We start from the raw sequence: 24,438 nt of genomic DNA, 5'->3' as shown, positions 1-24,438 counted from the left end.
TGATATTTGTAAACATAGCCCTGCTTATCCTACTCTGCCTTTGGGAAAATGAAAGCTCCCATGAGCCGATCTGGAATCTTGCTCCTTATGAGGTCATAAGGGGTTACCTCCCCTTTCTCTGCTTTGCCCAACCAGAGAATTTGGCCCACCCATGAGAGAGAGAGACTTCATGGCTTTCAAAAGAGCAAAGTGGCAGTTGGTCAAGGCAACACCCCCAGCCTCCACCTAGTGTTTTATAGACTGTTACATGTTTATTTGTAAGTTGTAGTGGTTCTGCTAGGCAGAATTTCTTACCTGTAGTGGGACAACGCTATCTGTGTCCTCGTTTTCAATCATTATGCTAAGCCATGCCAACTGGCTATTGGCTCTTGCTTCAAACTTTCAAAATTTTATTTTTGTTTCCATTCAAGAAATAATTTGGACTTTTCTATAATTGTCGATGTCTTCAAATTATAAGCTGGTATTTGCCCCTGAGCCAAACTGAAATTTTGACACAACATCAAGACCACATAGAGCCGTTTACCTGACTCCACGTGCCATTGGAAGTGATAGTTTGGTGTGACCCCCTTACCCGTAGCGAGGTGATGGTCGACGGGTCTCTGATCCGTCCATCGTCATCCTTCAGGTTGTAGCCCTCTGGACGCTTGTCTCTTTCGCTGATTTTCCACAGCTTCACCGTCTTGTCTGAAATGGATACATCCCACACACAAACACAGAGACACACACAAACACAGAATACAGTTAGATCATGGCCCACTACAGTGAATCTCAGATACAAGATGGATGCGGGGGGGGGGGGGTTGGGCGGCCGATCTGGCATGTAGCTGGGCAAGAGCCAGCAGGAATGATGAATTGTGGATCCTGTGAACATTTTGATTTCACTGATATCAATCTACGTGTTGACTACATTTCCCGGCTGCAGTATGCGCTCCCCCTAAATAAGCCATCTGGGCGCTTTTCAATTCGGCACCAGTTACATCTCGTCTCCTCGGCCTAGTAAGGCCTCTTTTTTTTTCCCTTTTAATTTCCGCTGTGAATATTGGTGGCCATCGCTACAGGACTCTCCACCATCTGCTCCAGCCACCGCTAGCACTTCTGTAGCAGCCATGCATGAAGCCCACAATCTGCAAGACGTCTTTCTGCTGATGTCTGCGTGTGTCCGTTTGAGCTAGCGTGCATGTATGGTGTGAGTTGGCACACGCCACTTTGATGTGTGTGTGTGTGTGTGTGTGTGTGTGTGTGTATGTGTGTGTGTGTGTGTGTGTGTGTGTGTGTGTGGCAGCCGTGCATTAAGTTTTCAATCTGAAACGCGTCTGCTGGTCGCTCTTGCTCAGCCAAGCGAAACACAACTACATTCACACTAGCAGTCAAAGACATATTCATGTGACATTAATAACGTCTCCTCTTACGTCAGCTTTACATCTGGTCATTCTGCAAAGGGAGGCATGAATCATGCCTTTACTTGACACTCTTATTAAGTAACAACAACACTCTGCTATCATTCAAACACACTCTCATGACAGATTAATGGTTTCGTTGACCATTTTGCCACTTGCGTCGCTCCCACAGTACCCAGGGCCGCCTTAGCAAACTGACTTACCGTTAGTGGAGAGCAGGAAGTAGGCGGCGTTCTGCTGAGGAAGCCATTTGATCTTGTTGATCTTCTCCTCAATCTCCAAACTCTTCAGGTAGTCAAACTCCGGCTCGTGGCTCTGGAATGTGCTGTAAACATTGTACTCCCCCCGTCGTTGTGGCTGGCTCTTACTCTGCAAGAAGAGGAACACAGTGAGAGTTTGGCCTGTTTGCTGATAAACTCCACAAGATTAAATAGGGGTTCCCATGAATTTGTTCTTCCACCTTAAAGTGAAATTAATAAATTAAGCTAGGGTTAGCTAATAAAGGTAGAGGAGTGAGATATGTTAGCCATGCTAGCAGCAGGACTGTGACTGTATTACTTTTCATCCCGAGCCCTCATCAGATGTGTCCATAGGCCTGTAACAATTCCAAATTTGGCTTTACAGTTAATTGTCTCAGAAAAGATTGCAGTTAACAATGTCCTTTTTATCTTTCAGTCAAATTAAAAAATATTTTTTATGTATTACTTTTGCAAACAAATTTAAAGTTTCGATTGAATCCCAGGTTGCATCTTTTGGTTATATTATTGTCATGTGACCCAGATTATGTAGCAACACAGGTACACAGCCTATGAAGTAAACCACGCCATACATAAATGAACATAAAATTGACAATAGTTCCGTATAATATATTTTTTCCAGACCTTAGCTTATGTTAGCAAGTTATTGCGGTTAAACAAAGAAAACTTAATTTTGTAAAGTAATAGCTATTAGACAATTAGGTAGTATTTGTTACAGGCCTATCTGTCCAATACTTTGGTTTATGACCACATCCCTGCAGAACTAATGACATTCTCATCCACCTCAGTGTTACTTTGTGTTTAGTCCTAATGAGCAAATATTAGCATGCCATCATGGTCATGGTAAACATTGTACTTGCTAAACAACAAACAGCTAATTAGCATGCTGATGTTAGCAATTAGCTTTAGTTGTGTTATAAGCTCACAGAGCCGCTAGCAAGGCTGAAGATTCTTTGTCTCATTTTTTGACACTGGTCAACACCATTACACACACACACACACACACACACACACACACACACACACACACACACATATATATATATATATATATATATATATATATATATATATATATATGTATACATATTAATATTATCTGCTTGTTCTAGCACTCCATAGCAGCTACAGTTTATGGTACATTTTTATTTGTATGGCTGCCCCATTACATGAAATGTAAAATTCTAGACGGACAGTGTACCATTTGCACATATTCCCCTGTGATTTGGCATAAAGAAACCTTGGTCAATTTAACTGGAATTCAGAATAAATTTTGGTGGTCTTAACCAATGCTTTTCCATTAAACACGATGCGTTTATAATGATGCCCCACCAAAGCTACTACTAGATATTTGTTTGTAGTTTCAAGATATTTACTGCTGTAAATCCAGCAAGAAACCATTATCAAATAAACCTTTTTACTACCTATTTATCTAAAAGCAAACAATCCAACTGTAATGATCCAAGGCTGTCAAATTCTCTCCGCAGAAGGGGAGCATAATTAGTGTTGCATTGTTGGCATTTCCTACCTCCTGCTCCCTTTGGAAGACAACCACTCGGCCTCCTTTATCCCCGGTGGCCAACAGCTCCCCCGATGAGTTAAACTCAACCGTTGAGATAATGTCAGCTGCAACACAGGAAGCAGAGGGGGGGGGGGGGGGAATGTCAGTGTGGACGTGCACATAGCTGTCAAGGTATCAGTCAGACAGAAAGAAAGACCTTTCAGTAAGATCTGGTAGAGTGGCTTCTGGGGGGAAAAAATGTTAAGGGATGGGAAGGGGAACCTCGTGACAAACCCACATAGGACTCTCCGGCACAGATACCCTAGTTTGGTGAAATATGGGTTAGGAGAAGCCAATGAATGAGTCACTGCATGATATCCACTAATTCAGCCCCTTGTCTGGCTGAAGTGAGCCAATCTGTCATGTAATTGCTCTCCTGCTTTTTAAAAGAATGCTGCCGCCACACTAATAATGCCATTCAACTCTCTCCTCCTGGCTGCAAGACCCCGTGCTGCTCAGTGATTCTCATGCTCCTTCATTTAAAAACACAATGCTAAACCTTTAAACCATTCACTTTTGTAGCTGATGTGTGTATGCATGTGTAGCACACATTTGACCTATGCAGTGCATCAACGAGACAACAAGAATAATAAGAGCAATAAGATATATTTGCTCCAATTATACTTCATCGCCAACATTTTTCAGTGTCTCTGCTTAGCTACAGTTTCACCAAAAGTAAATAACAGACACCTACCCTTAAGGTAGCTTTTCCTCCCCTTCTCATAGACATACATATGCCTGGATTTAGGAGAGGCTAATGGTGACTGTAATTATTATACAGCCCAGGGCTAAAAAGGCATAGCATGCTGTCTGTTACACACACACAGGCACACACTCACACACACACACACCCCAGCAGAGGCTAGCCCTCTGTTTAACAGTCGCAATAATATTAGACAGAGAAAGAAAGAAAGAGAAAGCTTGTTGTTTTGTATCCCCCCCGCCCTCTGTGGACCTGCTACTGGCGGAGCGCTGAACAGGAGAGGGCAATGTTGCTATGGAGACCGTTTCCATCTCTAGCGGCAGTCGGAGGGGTGTATATGTGTGTGTGCCAATAGCTCTCAGACTTAGTTGCTGATGCTAGCTGTAATTCTGCAGACAGAGAGAGTGCTGCAATAGAGTGAAAACCTGCTACTGCATCTGTTGGAGTGTGTGTGCAGTTCAATGCAGCACACAACTTCAGACAATGGAGTCCCCATAGAGCTGCTGTGCATGGTGGGAATGACTAAGAGTCTTGTCTTTGAATGTATGTGCGTGTGTGTGTGTGTATGTGTGTGTGTCCTTCCCTTGTTTCATTTAATTGTTGATGAGAAACATTCAGCGATGACACCAGAGAGATTCTAATGGCCATGTGTTAACAATGACGTTAGGGTGTGTGTGTGTGTGTGGGGGGGGGGGGGGGGGGGGCAATCCTAATCATATTTGAATCTAGAAACTAATTAATGTTCCACAGACAAGAAACACTCTGACCTAATTACAGACTGGGAGTACCCCACTGACACATCACATTGTTGTTGCATACACACTCGCAAGTGCAAAAAAAAAAACAGACGCCATAGTTATTTCCCTTTTTATCTACATGGACAGAACCCCCCCCCACACACACACACAATGGTGTCTTCTCCAACACCATCAGGCCAAAGCCACTGGTGAGAATCGAATGGAATTGGCTTAGCAGTTAGCATTTTTTAACCAAAGCTTTTCTCTCTCAATCTCCTTCTCTTTCTCTCTCTCTCTATCTCTCATTTTGTCCTCCATACTTTTTTCTGTCCCCCCCTCTCTCGTCTCTTCTCATCATCAACCCATTAAGTCACTGAGGAGAAACAGTAATTGATGGGTGCCATTTAACGAGTTTACACACGGATACATCCTTCAATCATCTCGAAAAATGAAAACTCAGGGCGAGCCAGTGAAGCGGAGAACTCCGAGTAACGTGATGGAATGCTTCCCTAAATGAGTTTTTCCATCATGCAAATGTATTCGAACCGGACAATGCGATCTGTTCAACCGAAGCCACTTGTTAAATTGTGTTCGCATGGCAACAAACAGTGTTTTCAGATAAACTTTGATTATAGGGAACGAACTGATTAGCAGCGGAGTCGCAGGTGGGCGGGCTGTGTGTGATGAATATTTTCACTTACACCAGATCCGATTTTTATTACGTGAGCATCAGCAGGTTCAAGGTGGACTGGAATTAGCATCAGGCTGAACAAATGAGTACTTACAGGCACACCCACACTCTCTCTCACACGCACACACAGCTTCATCAGCAGACCATAACAAGATGAAGCCCATAAATCCTGTGGCCAGCCAGGTCTGATACAGACAGGTCAGCGCTTCTTGATGCATCAGAGGGATGCTCGAGATAACACACATCCATCACCGGTAATAACACAGACAAGCCTGTTGGCCTGCTGCTGTGATGTGTGTGTGTACCTGTGTACATATGACTGAAATAACACAGGCTCTTATCTGTTTCTATTCCCTGATCTGACTCTCAATAACCCCCCTTCAGCATGCAATATAGAATCAGGACTCAAACCAACTGGATGGAAACATAGATATGCATTGATTCTGGAATGAAAAGCATGCACGAGGAGCCAGAAACGCAGGGCAGGGAGCGAGGATATTGAATGTATTTATAGACACCAGAGCATGCAACATCTATCACACATAACAGAAAGGGCCACTGAAATGAAAAGAGGGGGGAAGTCTAGATAGGTAAGTAGGTCAATAAAAGATTCTATAGTGACTCTCATCAGTACAGACTTCAGCAAAGACCAAAATAGAGGCACCCCAGCTAACCTCTAGACAACATGTAATCCTGTCAGGGGTGAAAAAAGAACCAAAAGAACACACTTGAGGCTTGATCCTGTGGCGTTGGACGGTTGTGTAAGACAGACAGACCCAAAATAGTGTGACTGTATTGGAAAACTAGTTGCGTAAGTGGTGTGTAGTAATTCCAGGTAGAGAAAGACACGTATGCAACATGGTGTCGTGTAAATGCTTTGTTACTGCTAGACATGGAGAGGAGAGGATTACCGCGCTTGTGCTGAGCTGCCTGCGTCAAAGGATCAGGCCGGGGGATAATTCATGTTCGTTCTCGCACTCTCTTTCCCCGGCCGCTCTCGTTCCTTCCTTTTTAAGACAATCGACCATATGTATCAATCTGCACTTCTTCTTTCATTCCAAGAACATGAAGACACACAAACACGCATGTATCACAGATAATGACTTCATTACGCACCAGCAACAATGCAGATCAATCAAAATTTTGAATAGACCCCGCTACCTACTGGTCCGGTGCCCAGCCAAATGATTAAGGGTTTATTAGGCTTTATTAGCTGCACACAAAGCAACAGAGCACAATGCAGCTCTCTTCATCTGAGGAGCATGACTCTTTGTAAGATCTGGAGTGAACAAGCTAATTAACCTGGTTTCTTCAGAATCAGCCCCTTGAGAATCAGACTGTGTGCATGTACGTGTGTGTGTGTGTGCGTGCGTGTGTATATATGTGTGCGTGTGCGTGCACGCACACATATATACTCGCTTTTCTGTATCCTCACACTCCAGGGAGTTACGGGTGAAATGGGCGAGACGTGTTACTGCTTCACTTCTCGCACTTCATTAGCACATCGGCGTGGCACACATCTGACTACAGACACAACACGGGACAGGGCAAAACCAAAAGGAGTGGTGAAAAGCAGTTGAAGCAGTGATCGATTCCTGCATGCGCTAACACGAATACCAAGAGGGATCATTTCAAATGCTCGCTATCTGGTATTCTCTTAGAAACTGAAGATGTAGGAGGGGGATGGTGGGGAAGCTGGGGGTGCATAGAATTATAATCCACCACCAAAACAAAAGCTGTCCCTCCCTCTCTATCTGTCTCTGCTGTTTGGTGCAATCCCTTTCATCTTCCTGTTTGCAACGCTGGAATCAAACTAGAATGCGGGTGTACAGACTGAAATCCTGTATCTACAGTGACCTCATCACCACAACATGAAAGATTGCGAGTGACGCCGCTTCCTCGACAGGACATAGGAATTAGCTATCAAAACTTACAAATGTATCCCATTATAAAGTCCAAAAAGGTCAAAACACTGCTTACCCTTCAGGCTAGCAGTGCACCGAATGACTCACGTACAGTCCATTTATCATAGTAGCACTTCCAATGATCAAGAAGCCAGTTGAGAAATAGAATATTTTTGTAATCGTCCTACAGTAGCAACCCCGCTGTATTCTTTAATAAATTCTCATTAAATTTTCATGGAGCTGCAGACTTAATAAGAAGCTAATCAGGGGATAAAAGCAGCTGCTGAATAAAGGAGTATGACTCTCCCCAACTTCGCAGCTTTCCATTAAGCATTCGCCCCCCCCCCCCCCCCCCCCCCCCCCCCCACACACACCAACCCCCACACACACACATATAGACATTATCTTTCTTGCGCTGCGTGCCGAGGCGGGGTTCGGCGTTTTGAGTGTTTCGTAGTGAATAATGGATGGATGGGACCTGGGGGTATGGTGGGCTAAGTCTTTTTAATGCCGGGGTCCTAAAGTGTGGCCCCAGGGCGTTTGCCTTGGCACAGAGAACCATAGGCGGTGCTCGGCTCTCATCAGCAGCTGCAATAAAGGTTGTGAGCTCTCTGTTACGGGACTGCATCAGTATTCAGCGGGGCTGGAGGGGTCACATCACACACAAGCTTGTATCCGACATATAAGCAGCAAAGCAAGAAGAGAGAAAGAAGGGGGTAGGGGAGAGAAGGTGGAAGGGATTACATGTCCCACCAATAGATCTTTAGGTCATTGTTCCGGTAGCTAAATTGTAAAGGACCAGAAATCAATACCAAAGCAGACATTAGGTTAGGTCGTGCCTCACAGCGAGGTATCTCTTTACATTTGTGTACCCCTTGGTGTTCTACTGCTGTAGTTTGACAATTGTATCCATTATAGCAACATCCAAGGTGCAGATTATGAAAATTAACTGAGACCCATGTTGTTGCAGCGTAACAGTCCATTGACTCAACACACACTGCTATACACAGCTGCAGTGAGACACATGTAATGCCATTTTGTCTCTGGAAACTTTGCAGTAAAGGTGCTCTAAGTGATGTTGGGTGACATTACTTCTTCTTGTTGCATTTGTAGACCCTGGGCTGTCTACAGAGACCGCGTTTTTGATGCGATAGTGAGGAGATGTTTCCTGCATGTGACAACAACTGTTGTGGCTTAAAACACTCTTAAAAGATTTTTTTGGACTACTCACAGCGTGTGCACATCATGTACATGCACACATTGGGTCAATGTAGCCGCCCACAGAGCCACCGAGGCGTGGGATTGGTGCAAACCATAGGTCAGCAGAAGTGACATCATTAAAGTGTCCTGCTGCTGTGGGAAAGTAGGGCCTGAGGGAAATCCCTACCAGCTCGCAGCCACTCATCAGGGACCCGTGTATGTGACTGTGTGTGTGTGTGTGTGTGTGTGTGGTCCGAATGGACCGAGCCTGATGGAACATGTGCACTTAGGTAGATTTATGAGGACGGGCAATAGACCCAGACACCAGCCCATATGATCTTTGGCTTCAGACTGACTTCACACCACTTAAGAGAAGAAGATATAGGGTAAAGGGACACACACACACACACACACACACTCACTCATTCATGGTATATGAGGTGTGACGATCAGTCATAAATTACAGCAATAAAAAAAACAAAAGTAGACGTTCCCTGTTTGAAAAGCGCAGATGGGCCACCGACTAGACAGTCCTCTGCTTTAAGGAGAGACGTTTAACTCTCACCTACTTTCTCCTGATCAAATGAATAAAATGGTGAGACAGAGAGACAGGAAGAAGCAGGAAGAGGAAGATCCCCTACTGTTTTTCATCTCAGCGCACACATCAAACAAAGATATCCATCACTCCCACCCCCACTTCACTTCTCCTCGCTCTGAACCAGTGACTGTGTGTTTAGTAGTGACAGGGAATCATCTGTAAGAGCAGGAGCGGAGCAAATGATTAAGATTATCGCAGTGGCATCAGTAGCCCGAGCTGATGGCGAATGGAAGCGCGTGGCTCTGACCCACCCTGCAACCACATATATATCCTTCACCATTATGTACCCTCCTTATCCCTCTATTCTGTTCAGTTCTTTTCAGTTCTGTTCTATTCTATCAAATGCTGTAAATCTTTTGCAAATATGTGCAGTTTGGTTGTTTAATTATGGGATGTCCTATCATATTTAAGATTTAAATATGTTTCTTTTTTGTCATATTTTCTATTTTCAAACCTAGGCTAGTGGTAAGTGGGTGGTGAAATGTCTGGTGTGAAAGAATTAAAGGCGGCCCCAGTGCTGCTGAGACTACTATTAAAATGGACTGCACTGCAAATAATACAATGTTTCGAACTGAACAATACAGACCACTAACTGTTATAAGAACAATAATTTATTTAAACCAGAATAAATAATGAGAAGGACATAGGCACCCACATATACACATACACGTTAATTGTAATACATTATTAATCTGAAGAATAATAAGCATCAATGTGTAATTTGATTTCTTTAGAGACAATGTGTCATGTATGATTACATTACAGCATACTGACATGTTTAGTCAGTATAAAAAAAGTCTGTTTTTAATGAGTAGGATCAGTTCCAGTTCCCAATGGTTTTAATAATGCACTGATATCAGCACAGAAGTTAACATTCATAACCACTCTACATAATGAAATGCAGTGAGGCCTGTTATAATCAGTGAATGGGGACGGAGGGGATTAATGATACCTTTTAATCAATGTTTTATGTTGATCACTGATCAATGAAGCCGCTTTCAGAGGAGAAGTGCAGCTGATTGGTGGAACATAAGGGAACTATTTCGCATCAATTAGTTAACAGGCTGATCAGCAAGGGGCTGTTGTGTGGTCAATGAGGAGGAAACACACATGTGCCGGAGCAGCATTTCTAACTGTGGAGCTGCAGAACACAGCTATTGTTCAACGCTCCAGTTATGGGCATGTAAGGAAATATGCAATGTGTGTGTGTGTGTGTGTGTGTGTGTGTGTGTGTGTGTGTGTGTGTGTGTGTGTGTGTGTGTGTGTGAGAGAGTGAGAGAGTGAGAGAGTGAGAGAGTGAGAGAGAGATCCATAATTCAAGGTATTATGAAATGAGGCCATCTTTTCCTGTTTAATTCTTTCAACGAGTTAACAGAGAATAAAGAAAATACATTTATTCATCAATATTTCATCATTTTGTACTGCATCCCATGTTTCCTAGACTCAGACGCTGAAGCAGCTGTACAGGAGGCTTTATTCCATTGCTGCCCATAGTCCATGCAGATTAAAGCCCTGAGTCCCCTCGGTCAGGATGGTCATCCTAAAATAGCATCATCATCTCCTGCTATGGACACCACACGACCACAAACTCCTTGTTTATGACAAATGAGTGAAATATTCCTCTAATATCCCCATTTCTGCTTAAGTGTGTCTGCAAGGTGATTAAATGCATTTTCGCACTCTATGGGCATCTCTATGAAGCCTAGTATATATATTTTAAATTTATTACCCAGGCCATTTATAGTAGGCCTATTAAGCAACATCATATTTGCTGTGATTAATAGTTATTTTCTGGCTTATTTAATCCTCCTGTGCAGTGATTTGATATTAGCCTCCCTCTAGCTACAGCCTCAGGTTATTTTCTGTGCCGCTAAAATAAAACAGTTTAAAAGGAGTCCCCCCCCCCCCCCCCCCTCACATCCATCATCGGTTTAAATACCTTCGGTGGCATAGTTGTGATCGCGAAGGAAGCTGTTGTTGATTTTCCGGGTGTCACTCTCTTCCTCCATTGATAAATCGGCTGGTTCGGGATCCTGAAAGCTGCAGACCTGCTCCCATCCTGCCCGACACAGTCAGCAGGCGGGCCGTGGGACCAGCGGGGGGCCTGTCATGGCTCCAGATCCCCGGTGTATTCAACACAATCACGATCAAATACCGGTAATGATGACGGGGATGATGTACGGGTAGGTCCTGTCCACACCTCGGGGCGCATCCAACCGCCCACCGTCCGCGACGCAGTGACAGTGCCGATTCCAACAGTGGAATAAATACCTTTAATTATGATAGTACATTAGGTCTTCTGCTTCAGAGACATATGCATCTTCTCAAAATATATAAAAAAAAAAAGATATATGCTCATTAGCCTATCACCGTCGAGCGCCTGTAGAGCTGGTAAAAGAAAATGAAACGAAAGAAATGCATTTTTTGAAAGTGGCACAACCCGCAGCTGCAGCAGCACTCCGTAAATCTCTTGTGCGGGATTTGAGTTTAGGCTGACTAGATTTGCCCCCTCCCAGTGCCAGCGGGGCGGGCGGGATTATGCGTCAACAAGCTTGCTCCGATCACTTCGCTATTTCCATGTCAGCCTCTCAGCTCCGCGCATCTCCAGACTAGCACCTTCGTCTTTCTGTATCCAAACCCTGTAGTTTCACCTTTCTCATTCATTCCTTCATTCATTCACCCACCCACCGGCGTCTGTGATCCCAGCAGCTCAGCTGACTCACTGTGCCGGATAGCGCAGCGCAGAGCCGTACTGTAGTTGCCCCACTCTGCTGCTGCTGCGCTTCAGCAAAGCAGGGCCCCTCCCATGCTGCCTGGTGGCTGGCTCTTTAAAAAAAAAACACAAGCAAATGTGACGCTCACTCGAACCACCAACACAGAGGAAGAGTTCATATTCTGCTCGCTCACAGCTTGATGACCACCTACAAGGTTTGTGATAGTAAAGCCAAAACTGTCTTATGGCCTGGAAGCAGGTTGCCTCTTAAACCCGGTGGATCCTGCATCACCATCCCTCCATCCTGCTGCAGAGGCATTTATAGCTACTGTAGGTCTGCATTGTCACAGCAGATTGAGCTCTGAGCATACTTACTACTGTATGCTTTCCTCTTTGAATCCGGACCCAGTTCCCTATCAGCAGGCTTTACAAGATGGGTTTTAGGAAGCACATGACATGACCAATTTCTGTCCAAAACATTTGATATTGGGCGTTAATTACAGATCAGAGAAATCAGAAATTAGAGCGGAGAGAGACACAAAGCAGTGAGGCAAAGAGATAGAGAAGGAAGGATGAGTACGGGAAAAGACTGGAGAGCAACAAAGAGGGACAGAAAAAAAGGCAGAAGAAAATGAATAATCCCAGACGCTGATTAATTAGATCAGTAGGGTCGCCGTCTGCGCCTTATTCTGGAAAGATCTCATTTCCATGCTGAATTTTAATAACACCACACACACAACAAGCACTCTTCTGGTCAAACGCTATAAGATTGTGTGTGTGTGTGTGTGTGTGTGTGTGTGTGTGTGTGTGTGTGTGTGTGTGTGTGTGCGTGCGTGCGTGCGTGCGTGCGTGCGTGCGTGCGTGCGTGCGTGCGTGTGCGTGTGTGTGTGTGTTGCATCAGTGTGGCTGCACTCGCAGTGCATCCCTGCCCTTATCTACTCACTTACCCTAAATCTCTCATGCTCCACAAAGGGACTGAGTATATCTCCCCAGCACGAGCCTCAACACACACACACACACACACACACACACACAGTCATACACAATCATACACACACAACAGCAGCAATAAAGAGATTGTGGAGCCCCCTCTCTTAAATGCATTAGCTCTCTAATCCATGGGACCATTTGCACATCCAATCCTCTGCTGCTGTACTAATGGGTATCTGGCTGTGAGAGTGGCAGGCTGCTAGTAGAGGGAAAACAGGGCCTTCCTACACATGCTATTTTACACCCCATCACCCTCCAACCTCCATCTACATTGGAATACATTACAGTGTGCTATCCATACAGCGGGATAATGAAAGATGCTGGTGCGTCTTTGAGGGCCCGCGATTTACACACTTTCATATTTACGGTCCTCTGCTCTCTGAATGAAACCTGCAGAGAAACACTGCCATCCTTGACCCTCTCAGATCTGACTGAGTGGTCAGTGGTGCTTCCCAATCTCTATCAATATTTATACAGGCTCTATGAGAACAAAAGAAACACACAGCGTTCCTCTTTCACAAAAGACTTCGGCTAAGTTACAGCTGAGCAGCAGAAATTGAAATGAAATCAGTGAAACAGTGGATTTAGTAGAATTAAACGGCATGGATGAGAGGTTCAGTTTTTTTAGATTTTGTTTGGATGTGAGGGGGGGAATTAAGAGGCGGAGAGGCAGACAGATGAAGGGCAGGGGTGGCAGTTAAAGGCACAGAGATATTTGACTGTATAATGAGGGAATAAGTGGAGAATGCTGCTCGGAGCCAGAGCCTGGGATCAATGCTGCTTCTCTAATAACATCCGCCAACCCCACTCCCTGCCTCTGTCCCATTCCCTGTGCACATATGCCAATCTACTCTCCCTCTTAACCCCCATCCACTTCTCTTCCCCCTCTTTCCTACCAAGACCAAATGTGAACACACTGGCTCCTATGCCAATGGAAAGCATCTCAGAGCAACAACACTGACTGGAAATCAGTCTGGCTCTTAAATTGATGCTTTCACGTGACCTGGCAAGTGATCCCAGGTCAATGCATCCACAGACTAAAATACTTTATGCAAAAGGCTTCATGTTTCTGCAGCCTTTGGCTCATTTAATGCTCCCTTCCTCTACCTCCAACTACTTGTTCTCTTTCTGCTACCTCACTTCTCTTGCTCATTACACCCCATCTCCCACTCGGCTGGGTAAAAGACCAGTGACAGCGCGTCTACAGCCCAGCTGCTGTGTGTCAGACATGCAGGAAATGCTCAGGGGGCCACCAGAATTGGAGAGCGTGTCCTCAATTCTCCTCGATCGTATGGACAAAGTGGGTTAAATTAGGCTCTAGCAGCCCAAACATAGGGACACGATCACATGGCAATGATATTTTAGTCATGCCCAATTGCTTTCCTTGATGTGGTAATTGCTTGACCTGGGGACGCCGTTGTCGGGCTACAGGCAGCAAAGACGCTGTCTGCATAGCAAGCAGCATACATGCACACACATGTATATAAGTATAGATATTTGACTTATACTCAGCCTTCACTCCAATTCCCCCATAGCTCAAGATTGAAGTCAATAGCTTATTGACAACAGGATCATTTCTGGTTTAAATAGGGTAAGATATTGATTATTTTCATCCAGTTAATTCAACGAATATGACATTAAGATAAATGAAAACAAAATCAATGTAATACTCATTTTGTTATCATAATTTGTGATGGACAAAGTAGATTATTACTAGAACTAAAAATGGAAACCCTTTTGTGAAATACAATGAATTGACTGGTAGATTGTGACTCAATTGTAAACTGGGGTCCTTCTAAACAATTTAATAATTTCATCTGTAATGCCTGGACGATAAAGGAACAAGGAATTTAGCAAATCCATCCAGAAAATCTTATTAAATACTTTTAAACACCACACGTGCCAATAAAAGTGCCCAACAGATTTGAGAAGTGCAAATGATGATTTCCTCTAAAGGTATACACTGACGAGAATAGGATTGGTTTTGGAGGTATTTGGTACTAAAACAAAAGCACTGGACAAAACAAAATGTTGACCTGATGATAGTGTAAAAGTTAAGGTATTAGCAAAGTTATAACAATTCATCTGAGGGGGATGTGCTTTCCAAATTTCATGGCAATCGATTGAATAGTTGCCAAGACATTTCAATGAAAGCCAAAAATGTCAACATTGTAGTGCTGCTATAGAGGAAAAGCCAGGGGGGTCACCCAAGTCAGTAGGGTTTATCCTAGCAATCCATTCAATAGCTGTTAAGATACTTAAGTCCGCTGTGTTTACCAACCAACCAATATTGCCATCCACAGAGCCGATAGCCTGGCTAAAGAATTAATAAAGAATTCCTGCTAATTGATTACCAATATTGCCCAAAATGGTTTAATTTAGAGATTAAAATGAATAGCTGCCACAATGTAAAGATCTGTCAGTAGACAAATCTATATTATTAATGGAATGTACAGTCACACTGGAAAACCCTATGTGAGAGGCACAAAAAGCAAGAAGAAATTGTTTAACATTTTGACTAAAGGACACAATGGTTCCAAGAGCAGAAGGGTCAGTTTCCGTCAGTCGCTCCCTTTTTTTTCGGGTTTATTGCATATTCACTAAATGTCTCAGTCCACCAGGACATATATTGCTATCTTCAGAACATGTCATTATGCCATAATTTGACATGTGAGTTGTGTAATACTGTGATGTGACCCTTACATTACACAAACATTTTATGAAAAGGGGATTTCAATGCAATTTGTGTCCAGGGGGTTGAAGTTAGTGATGGGACTTCTAAAAAAAGTCACTTTTACATCGTCATCTTTGCTGCACAAAGATGGATGCAATCACTATTTGAAATATATACAGTAAAGCCTATTAAGTGGCTGAGCTGATTTAATATGACATCCCTCAGTGAGACAAGCTGTATCAGAGTGCACTAGCTGAGCTATAAAGTCATCATGGTTCTACTTTTAACTGCCTCTTCACTGGTTTTAGATCTCATCAAAGTTGTTAAACAAATAATTCAGTAGCATGAGATTCCGCCTCCAAACATTTATAGCCTTCCATTAGCCATGCAACCCACCCTGGCATTAAGATGAGCTAAACACATGGGGGTAATAGGATTGCCCTCGTCGTCCATCTGTCAGGGGACTGAGCAGCAGCAAAAACCCAGGGACGCAGCACCCTGGCCTGCGTACACCTGCTTAGTCTGCCCTTTCTTTGCACTTTCTTCTTCAGAGATATTTATTCAGTAATAAAAGATATCCTCTGTGAAAGCAAAACACATTCATTCAAGTGTGTAAATGTCATACAGAGTAAGTAAAATGCTGAAAAATAAGACGCTCTGTGGGAGTTTATAACCTTCTGGCTTTAAATATTATGAAATGCTGCCACTGTTCTGTTAATAGAGTATAGATGGAGATGCATGGCAGTAGCTGGTGAGTGAAGAGAGCACAAGGACAGGGTGGGGGAGGAACACTGAGGAGAGCGGAGGGGCCTGAGAGAGGGAAGGATAGAAAGATAAAAAAGATGAACATATAGTTTTGGTAGAGGCCATTAAATCAAGCCTCGAGGCTGTCCCTAAATCAGCGGCCTTTACTCTTGGTGCCATTCCAATTACATCCGGATGGGACTAATGCTCCATTGCTCCGAGACTTCAGACCAGCAGGATTGGATTTTCTGTTTTCCCCCCTGACTCTCCTTTCCCCTCCCCCAGCCTTCCCCCTCTCTCTACCTCCCTTGATAATGAATTAATTGAAAAGAATGCGTGTACAATGATTAGCTCAGGACGGAGCATTTTGGATGAACATTAATCAACTGAAATGATTTTGTTTGACGCAACACAGCTATTTCACAGCGCTGACACACCCCAAGGGTATAGAGATGCACACATGACCCAAAATGGATGTCTACATAAGCAGGTAACACATGCACACTTAAACACTTACACAATGTTATAGGCAATAAAGCATCATTAACATTAGCCTTAACGTGAAGAAGCATGCACACATTTTGGCTTGGATTTGTTTTGTGAACAAACAGTCTAATCTCGCTAAGAGTAAATGATGCCGTGCCACTTAACAGAAAATCATTGCATTGTACCTCCCTGGTTGCTAGGAAACTGCAATTGAACTGGCATTGCAATGCAGCATAACAGCTGTCTACTTAATTGGACAATTAAGATCTTAAAATGTCATTATTTTGGCCATATTCATCTCAATGAAGGTTCAAGCGCGTCCCAACACGTTTTGTACCAGTTGGGTTAATAGGCCGAACACAAGGAGTTCATGTTCGGAGTAAAGCTGGATATCATTAGGGAAATGATCAGTGGTGCATTAAGGGAGAAGATATAGAAATACAACAAAGCGGGGTACTATCCGTGTTGCTTGGAAAGCTTGGATGGCACACTGTGTTGTGGACACACTGTTGTTAAGTATGCTATATTTACCCTACAGCACTGTCCTCTCTGTGGACAGATGAAAGACCAGCAAGTGGAAAGTAGGTTAAGCCGGTTAGTGAGTGACTAAAAATCCACCTCCCCATACATGACCAGGACTCTATGCACAGTTTATGTTAAGCACCGCAGACAGTTCTTCACAGAGAAGATGCTGAGGTAAACAGAAAAGGGGTTAAATGGAGATCCACCTTAAAAAATGTTATTCAGATTTATTATTTTATGATGATGTCATCTAGTCCCAATCCTGACAATTGAACACAATAATGGAAAAACTCTTCTTGATAATATAACTACACTCAAAATGCCTTTCTTATGGTATACAGGACATTTTCCAATGTACAGCTAAACTGTACACCCTACATTTAAATAAAACCAATGTAATTGTCATATCACAAACCAAAAACTCATTACATGTCACTATCAGTCATTTACTCTGGCGATGCCAGGATCATGACCCCACCACTTTTCTTATTTTTACAGTCTATGGTCAACCTAAATGTTGAAATGAGATCTGCACTCTACACTCTATGGATGTTACTCCTCAGAGCAGTCCAAAGCTTCTGTGATTGTGGTGTAAACATCAACTATAAAATATTAAAAAAAAGATCCAGTTTGATCAAAATCAGTGGTGGCATAGTGCCATAAAGTGTTACAGCACTTCTCCCCAGAGATCGTACCTGCTTGCCAAAGTCACATAATGCGAGAACAGGCGTTTGGGGCGCGGGGTAGGAATGACAGTGTACACAGTGAACTACATGTAAGTGTACTCACAGAACTATTTGAATTGAGACACAGTATGTAGAAATAGAAGTCCAAAATTCATGGAGAATGCAGTTTAAAAAAACTTTTATATATTATCTGGCAACATCATTTTAAGTATTTTTAAAGCAACAACACAAAAAGTCGACATCTCTTCTAGTGGCTCTGTGGGGTTGTATTTAGGCTAGCTAAATGCTAATGCCAACATGCTCATAATTAAATGGTAATATACAGTTTCAACAGATATCATGTTTTCCATGTTCACCACCCTAGTTTAGCATGTTCATATGCTTATATTTGCTAATTAGCACCACACACAAATGCAGCTGAGGCTGACAGGAATGTCATTAGTTTTGCAGGCATTTTTTGTCATAAACCAATACCAATACAATTCAATACAACACACAGTTGACATACAGTAACATTACCCTGTCCTTTGCCAACCACATAGGCTCTAGCTATGTTCACAAGAAAGAAATGATTTATTCAACAGGGTCTACCCCTGATTGCGGATCAGCTTCCTTGCATGTCGGCTCCGCGCTCCCCCGTCCTTCTAAACCCATCAGGTCTGGATTTGTTGCGGAACGCTGAAGTCACGAAGACCCACCAGATCGCAAATTCATGTATGGTAGTGCAATATAACAGAATGTAGTTTCTATAAACAGAACCACAAAACCTCTGACCTGTTGACTTCAGGCTTGTCATTTTTAAGGTGTAGTGCAGGGAAATATGATCTGCCGTGAGCACGGTGTATTTTATTTTGAAAATGAACCGTATGTTTTATTTTGTTTCTGTGCTCGACTTCCTGTCCTGCACTAGCTGCCCTCAAAAATAGAAGATCTGCAGATCTGCTCCGGTGGGCTGAATACTGCTGGAGCTGGGACGGAGTCAGAATGCAGCCGTTCTGCAATGTGTGGAGATATACACATTGACTTTAATGGAAACCTATTAAATCCGTTGCCGTTCCGGAGCGGATCCGCAGCCGTTTCGTAGCCGTTCGGTAGTTGGTGGAAATCAGGGTGTTGCTCAGCAATGTGGAAAAAGCCTGACCCCGCATCTGAGCACGTTCCCTCCCTTTTTTCTGCATACAGCTTGCCAGAGTTCAGTCATGTTCCAACCAGCCCCATGTGACAACAGAACATGTTCTCTGTGCACCACGGCTCAAGACCCCCGCACACGCACTTTAACACATAGGCTATACAAAAACCCACACAGCTTCATTAAAGTAGTCCTCACACGCACTGCGTCAACAACAAAGGCAAACACATGCAAGCGTGTCACACTTTGAGGCTGTAATCTCCAGGAAAATCCCATTTGGCAGAGCAGCTGCCAGCGTGGCTCACAGAGGCTGTAGTCGTGGTGCCCACAGGGTGGCAAGCTGTCCATCTACACTATTCGACGAGAGACACACACACACACACACACACACACACACATTTAAAGACAAGCTTAAGGTGGGATCAGGCCCTACGACTGTAATGATAAATTCATGCCACTTGTTTTAATAGAAACATGTCGATTGGCTCACCCAGACAGTTTCTCATTTGAACAGGGCTTAATTTTTATTGCTCAATGTATTGATCTGGCATGAGGGGTCTCTGTTGTAAAGTAGCCTTAGGGACTCTCCGTTTCTGTCATAGCGGAGTGTGAGGAGACTGGCTGGAAAAAGTGGTCTGTCCATCTGTCTGTTTATCGAGCTGGCCGCCTGTCAAGAACACTTTGTGAAATCTAGCACAGGTTATATGAAGCAATCAAATAATATGCATTATAAAGTATTACTATCTAATGGGATCTTGTCTTTACCATCTACATTATGAAGGATACAAATGTGTAGTATTTTTTTGTTTTGGAAATATTTATTGCAGATCAACATTGGGTACAGACTGCACTTGTTCATACAATAACATCAATAAGCAGCAACCAAGAACATACAATTACAATCAGGTACAATACAATTATTTGGCGGATTCTGGATACATTATGGTGAGGCACCGTAGCAAATATCAAGACTTAGTTGAGAGACCAAAAAGAAAACCAGGAGTCAAAAGAGAGAAGAAAAATTCACTATGAAACCACCACTATTACATTATTAATATAATTGACCCCTCATCACACAGCTTCCTCCCTCAGACCGCTTTAAGTGTTTCAAAACTGGTCCCCATGCCTGTCAAACACACTAATCCTCCCTGCATTCATGAATCCAGATGAATGAATGTGAATTGAGTGTATAATGCCGTAGTATGTCTGCAAATGTAGACAAGCAAGACTTTATAAAATGCCAGATTTGCAGATACCGGAAAAGATGTAAGGCTGGCAGCGTATATTTGTTTATTAATTACTTAAAGGACATGAATTGCCCCTGATACAAGTCCTTCAAACATTCCCCTCCTTTTTCCCTCCAGAGGGCAAACACAGGATCCATGCCTGAATGCTTGTTGCAGATAGGGCTGTCTATGAACATATCTGGGGCTTTCAGTGGATGTAACACTCCTCCAGAAAGACAGTGTGTTTAAATGTGCATCCCAGTAGTAGCATCTGAAATCTGGGAGACCAAAGCCACCCTCTTTTTTTGTTCACCGCTTTGTACAGCCAGAAGAAGGGAATTATAATAGAGTCAAATGTCTTAAAGAAGCTTTGTGGAATGCATGATGGGATTGACTGAAAACAACCTAAAAGATGTAAGAATTGTAGGAGAACCACCATCTTACTGGTGTTAACTCTCCCAACTATAGACAGTGGGAGAGTCTTCCAGAAATCGATGTTCTGCTTCAATTACGTTTTTTTCAGATTCCAGTTCTCTTCCAGTAACCGTGCCAGTTTCCAGGTTACAGTCACCCCCAAATACATGAGCCTCTCCTTTATAGATTACAGAGTTCAGATCAGAGCTATCTTGGTGCAATTATACAGGCATTTGTTTTTATCCCAGTTAATTTGAAACCCTGAGAAAGAAACAGTTCGATAATGACTCACATGGGTTAGACACGTAGAGCAAAACGTCATAAAGCATACATCAACAGATGAATACCTGCTGCTAATGGTTCTATGACTGAGGCAAAAAAGAAAGGTGAGAGAGGGTCCCCCCGTTCTGGTGCTGCAGTAAAGCGAACTGAGGAGAGATATCCTGGTTTGTGATTACACTAGCTGTAGGGTAAGCATGTAACATCCATATCCAATCAATGAACCCCTTGCCAAAGCCAAAAGCCTCCAGAGCTTCATACATATATGGCCACTCGACCTGATCAAAGGCCTTCTGAGCGTCCACGGAGATAATAATAATAATAATAATAATAATAATAATAATAAATTTTATTTGTAATGCACTTTACATTTAAACAAATCTCAAAGTGCTACAGTAAGATCATAAAAGCAAGGTAAAAAACATCAGTGTAAAATATCTATAAATAATGCAGATCAAAACTGTCTCTCTATTGCGTTCCTCGTATAGTATATTGAATAGACGTCATAAGTTGGAGCAAATGAGTCTGTTCATTGTTTCATCAGGGTGCACAATTGTGTGGATATAAGTTTTTAGTCGGTTGGCCAGATATTTTGTTTCTCAACTTTGTTTGTTAGGGCGCAATGACACAGGTCTGTAAGAAGAAGCATCTAGCTCGTTGCGGCCCTTTTTCAAAATTAAAGAACTGTTTGACTTATAAAGCGTGAGGCAGTTTACCATTAGATGCTGCATGTTGAAACACCCACAACAGTACTGGAGACAGCTCCTTAGAGAAGCACTTATAGAACTCTATAGTGTACCCGTCAGGGCCAGGTGCTTTGTTGGTTGGGAATTCCGCAATTGCTTCTACTATCTTTTCAATAGAGATGTCCTTGTCTAACTCTGCCAATGCTTCACCGATAAGATGAGGGAGGTTCAGCTTTGAGAAAAATGTCCTAAATACGTCTCTGTCATGATTACAGTTTGACTTGTACAGTTCTGAATAGAACTCCATAAACCTATTGTCTGATTTATTCTCAGTATGGCCTTAGAGGCTGGGGCCTTTCTCAACTGCTGTGCCAACAGTTTCTGAGGTTCATCTCTTATTTCAAATTACATCTTTTTAATTCTGTTCATCTGCTTACAAACCTGATCAGATACAATGGTATTGTACTCATCTCTATGGGAGACTATGGATTTCATTGTATCTGTGAAAATGCTCTAGTTGAGATAGAGATTAATTTAACTCTGCTAACTTCTTTTTTGCTTGTTTTCTCCTACCTGCTACATAATGCTCCCTCTAAGCACTGCTTTGATTGATTCATCCACATCCCCCGTGTCATTGGTGGCTATTATATCTGGCAGCCTAGCTGACATACTGTATATTCCAGAAAACTTTTCTCTTTCACCTCTATGATTGTTAAATATCATGTCAAGTGACACGGGAGCATGATCCCTTTTCAAGATATTATGGTATTGTGTGGTCACAACACTGGAGATCAGGTTAGAGTCCAAATGTGTAGTATTAATTATGTCTATCTATCTATCTATCTATGCTTTATAGGTATTATACAGCATGCATTGAGCTTATTGACATTAGCAACCGCCCTTCAACATTAATAGAGCTTATCTTAGAGCACCACCATCTGGCAAAAGGAAATATTACATGTTTAAACCTAGGTAATACCGTCAACCACTGTATATTTTTCACTGTACACACACACACACACACACACACACACACACACACACACACACACACACACACACACACACACACACACCACACATTCTTTATGGTAGCCAACTATACCCCTATTCCATTGCTCAGTAAGTACAAATTGCCTGTTGAATCACAAACAGGAAATGTAATAAAAAGACTGCAAAATCATCATATTTGCTTTGGCTGAGCTTTAGGGTACACTTTTGAATATGTTTGCTGCCAATATGGGCAGCAGGAACAATAACAACAACCGTTGGGAACCATTGTTGCGTGTCGCTCCCCTTCTCTTTCCCCCTTCTTTTCCTGTTAGCTCTCTAATGTTAACTAACTAATAAAGGCACACAATACCCCAAAACAAGTATAATAATTCACACACAGGAATACAAAAAAACACACCCAACAAGTGCTGCAGTTCCTTTTTTTTAGATATCCGCTAGACAAATTCGGCAATAACGATTTATCTGAGATAAAACAAATATCTGGTGTAATACAGCACAAGGACAAGACTCAGTTCACATTTCAATCAATGAAGGAAACATTTTTTTCCCACATCCCAAGACAATCTTTAGCCATTATATAATCCATAAAGGATCACAAGAAGGAAGGTGCAATGATGGTTTTATTTATTTATGTAGAAAGAAGCTCATGTTTGGGCATGTCTGCTGAGTAAGCATTGTAGATGCTCTCCCTGCATGTGATGTGACAGCATCAGTATGGGATCCATATTTTGTCCATCCTTGGCCTAAGACACCAAGCAGAACTAATTACTCTGGCAACACAGAGGCCACACGCTGCCAGCTGAGGGCCTGCAGGAGAGCTCTCTGAGCTGAACGGTCTGTGGGAGGTGGAGCTGCAGGAGCGGCCCCATGATTTGAGTACTCACCACAGATGTATGAGGTCATACATGTGGGCGCAGAAGCGAACAGATAAACATTTCTGAGGTAGAGAGGTGCTTAGGATGCGCCCATCTCCTTAGACAGACGCGCCAGTGAAGCAGCCAGAAGGACGAGGAGCGAGACGGGGAGTCGGGCTGGGAGTTGCTCTACAGACACGCTTCAGTAATCATACAGTGAGCGAGCAGACAGAGGGGATGTTTCTTCATGAAACAGCCATTTTTACCTCGCTGTGCTTCTCCCTGGTGCACATCCCGCTCCTGGAACCACACCACGTCGCTTCACACTGAGAGATCTTTCATCAGACCATCACACATGAACCACTTCTTTTCTACATTTTGATTAGTCATTCATTGATATCCCTAAGTAAAATAGAAAAAAATTAGACGGACGGAAGTGTGACGACACACGCGCACATGCACAGACACACACACAAATCTCACAGTGGTTGGTTGAAACTTGGGGTAAACAGTAAACAGTCCCTGTGCCAGGACAGCTTTGCCTAGCTGCACATCAAAAATACTAATGACATCAGGATACAAAGTATCACTATGGAAACCTGGAGGCTCTGGCCTTATCCCAGACCCCTCTGTAATACCGGAAGGCTGGAAAATAAAGGCCCAACCGGGGTGAAGAAAAAGAGAGTGAAGGTAAGAAAAATCAAAAAGAAGTGAGCCAAAGGAAGGAGGTAGTGAATGAGAGTCAGAAAGATGAAAAGGGGGAAGATAGGGGTGAGCCAAAATGTTAGGGACAGAAAGAGAGTGTGTGGGTGGGTTGTGGGGTTCAGAGGCATTGGTTGGTCGAAGCTGGTTAGGAGCCAGAGCCGAGTGCTTGGTATGAAAACAGGCAGAGCTGTGTGCCGCAGCCATTCCTGAGATTCAACTCTGCTGGGAAAGAGCTCCTTTTCCCCCCCAAATCTGCACTCTCATCTTC

General features: G+C 43.1%; 1 protein-coding gene across 3 annotated transcripts in view; it reads right to left on the bottom strand.

The window, feature by feature from the left end:
* The window catches only part of LOC116696638 (serine/threonine-protein phosphatase 2A 55 kDa regulatory subunit B beta isoform), a 47,688-nt gene that overhangs the window by 10,251 nt on the left and 12,999 nt on the right, over positions 1–24,438 (bottom strand). The window contains exons 1-4 of one of the 3 annotated variants that reach the window (XM_032527739.1): positions 10,988–11,838; positions 3,183–3,280; positions 1,601–1,766; positions 572–684 (exon numbers count right to left, since the gene is read on the bottom strand). In XM_032527739.1, coding sequence (XP_032383630.1) covers positions 572–684; positions 1,601–1,766; positions 3,183–3,280; positions 10,988–11,057 — 447 coding nt within the window. In that variant the 5' untranslated portion in view covers positions 11,058–11,838. Of the gene's footprint in view, positions 1–571; positions 685–1,600; positions 1,767–3,182; positions 3,281–3,909; positions 4,020–10,987; positions 11,839–24,438 lie in introns of those variants that run through there. The other 2 variants (XM_032527740.1, XM_032527738.1) reach the window with 2 other exon arrangements.

The sequence above is a fragment of the Etheostoma spectabile genome, chromosome 10, assembly GCF_008692095.1.
Source record: "Etheostoma spectabile isolate EspeVRDwgs_2016 chromosome 10, UIUC_Espe_1.0, whole genome shotgun sequence".
NCBI lineage: Eukaryota > Metazoa > Chordata > Actinopteri > Perciformes > Percidae > Etheostoma > Etheostoma spectabile.
The sequence above is the reverse complement of the archived record's forward strand: the minus strand, read 5'-3'. Positions and strand labels throughout refer to the sequence as shown.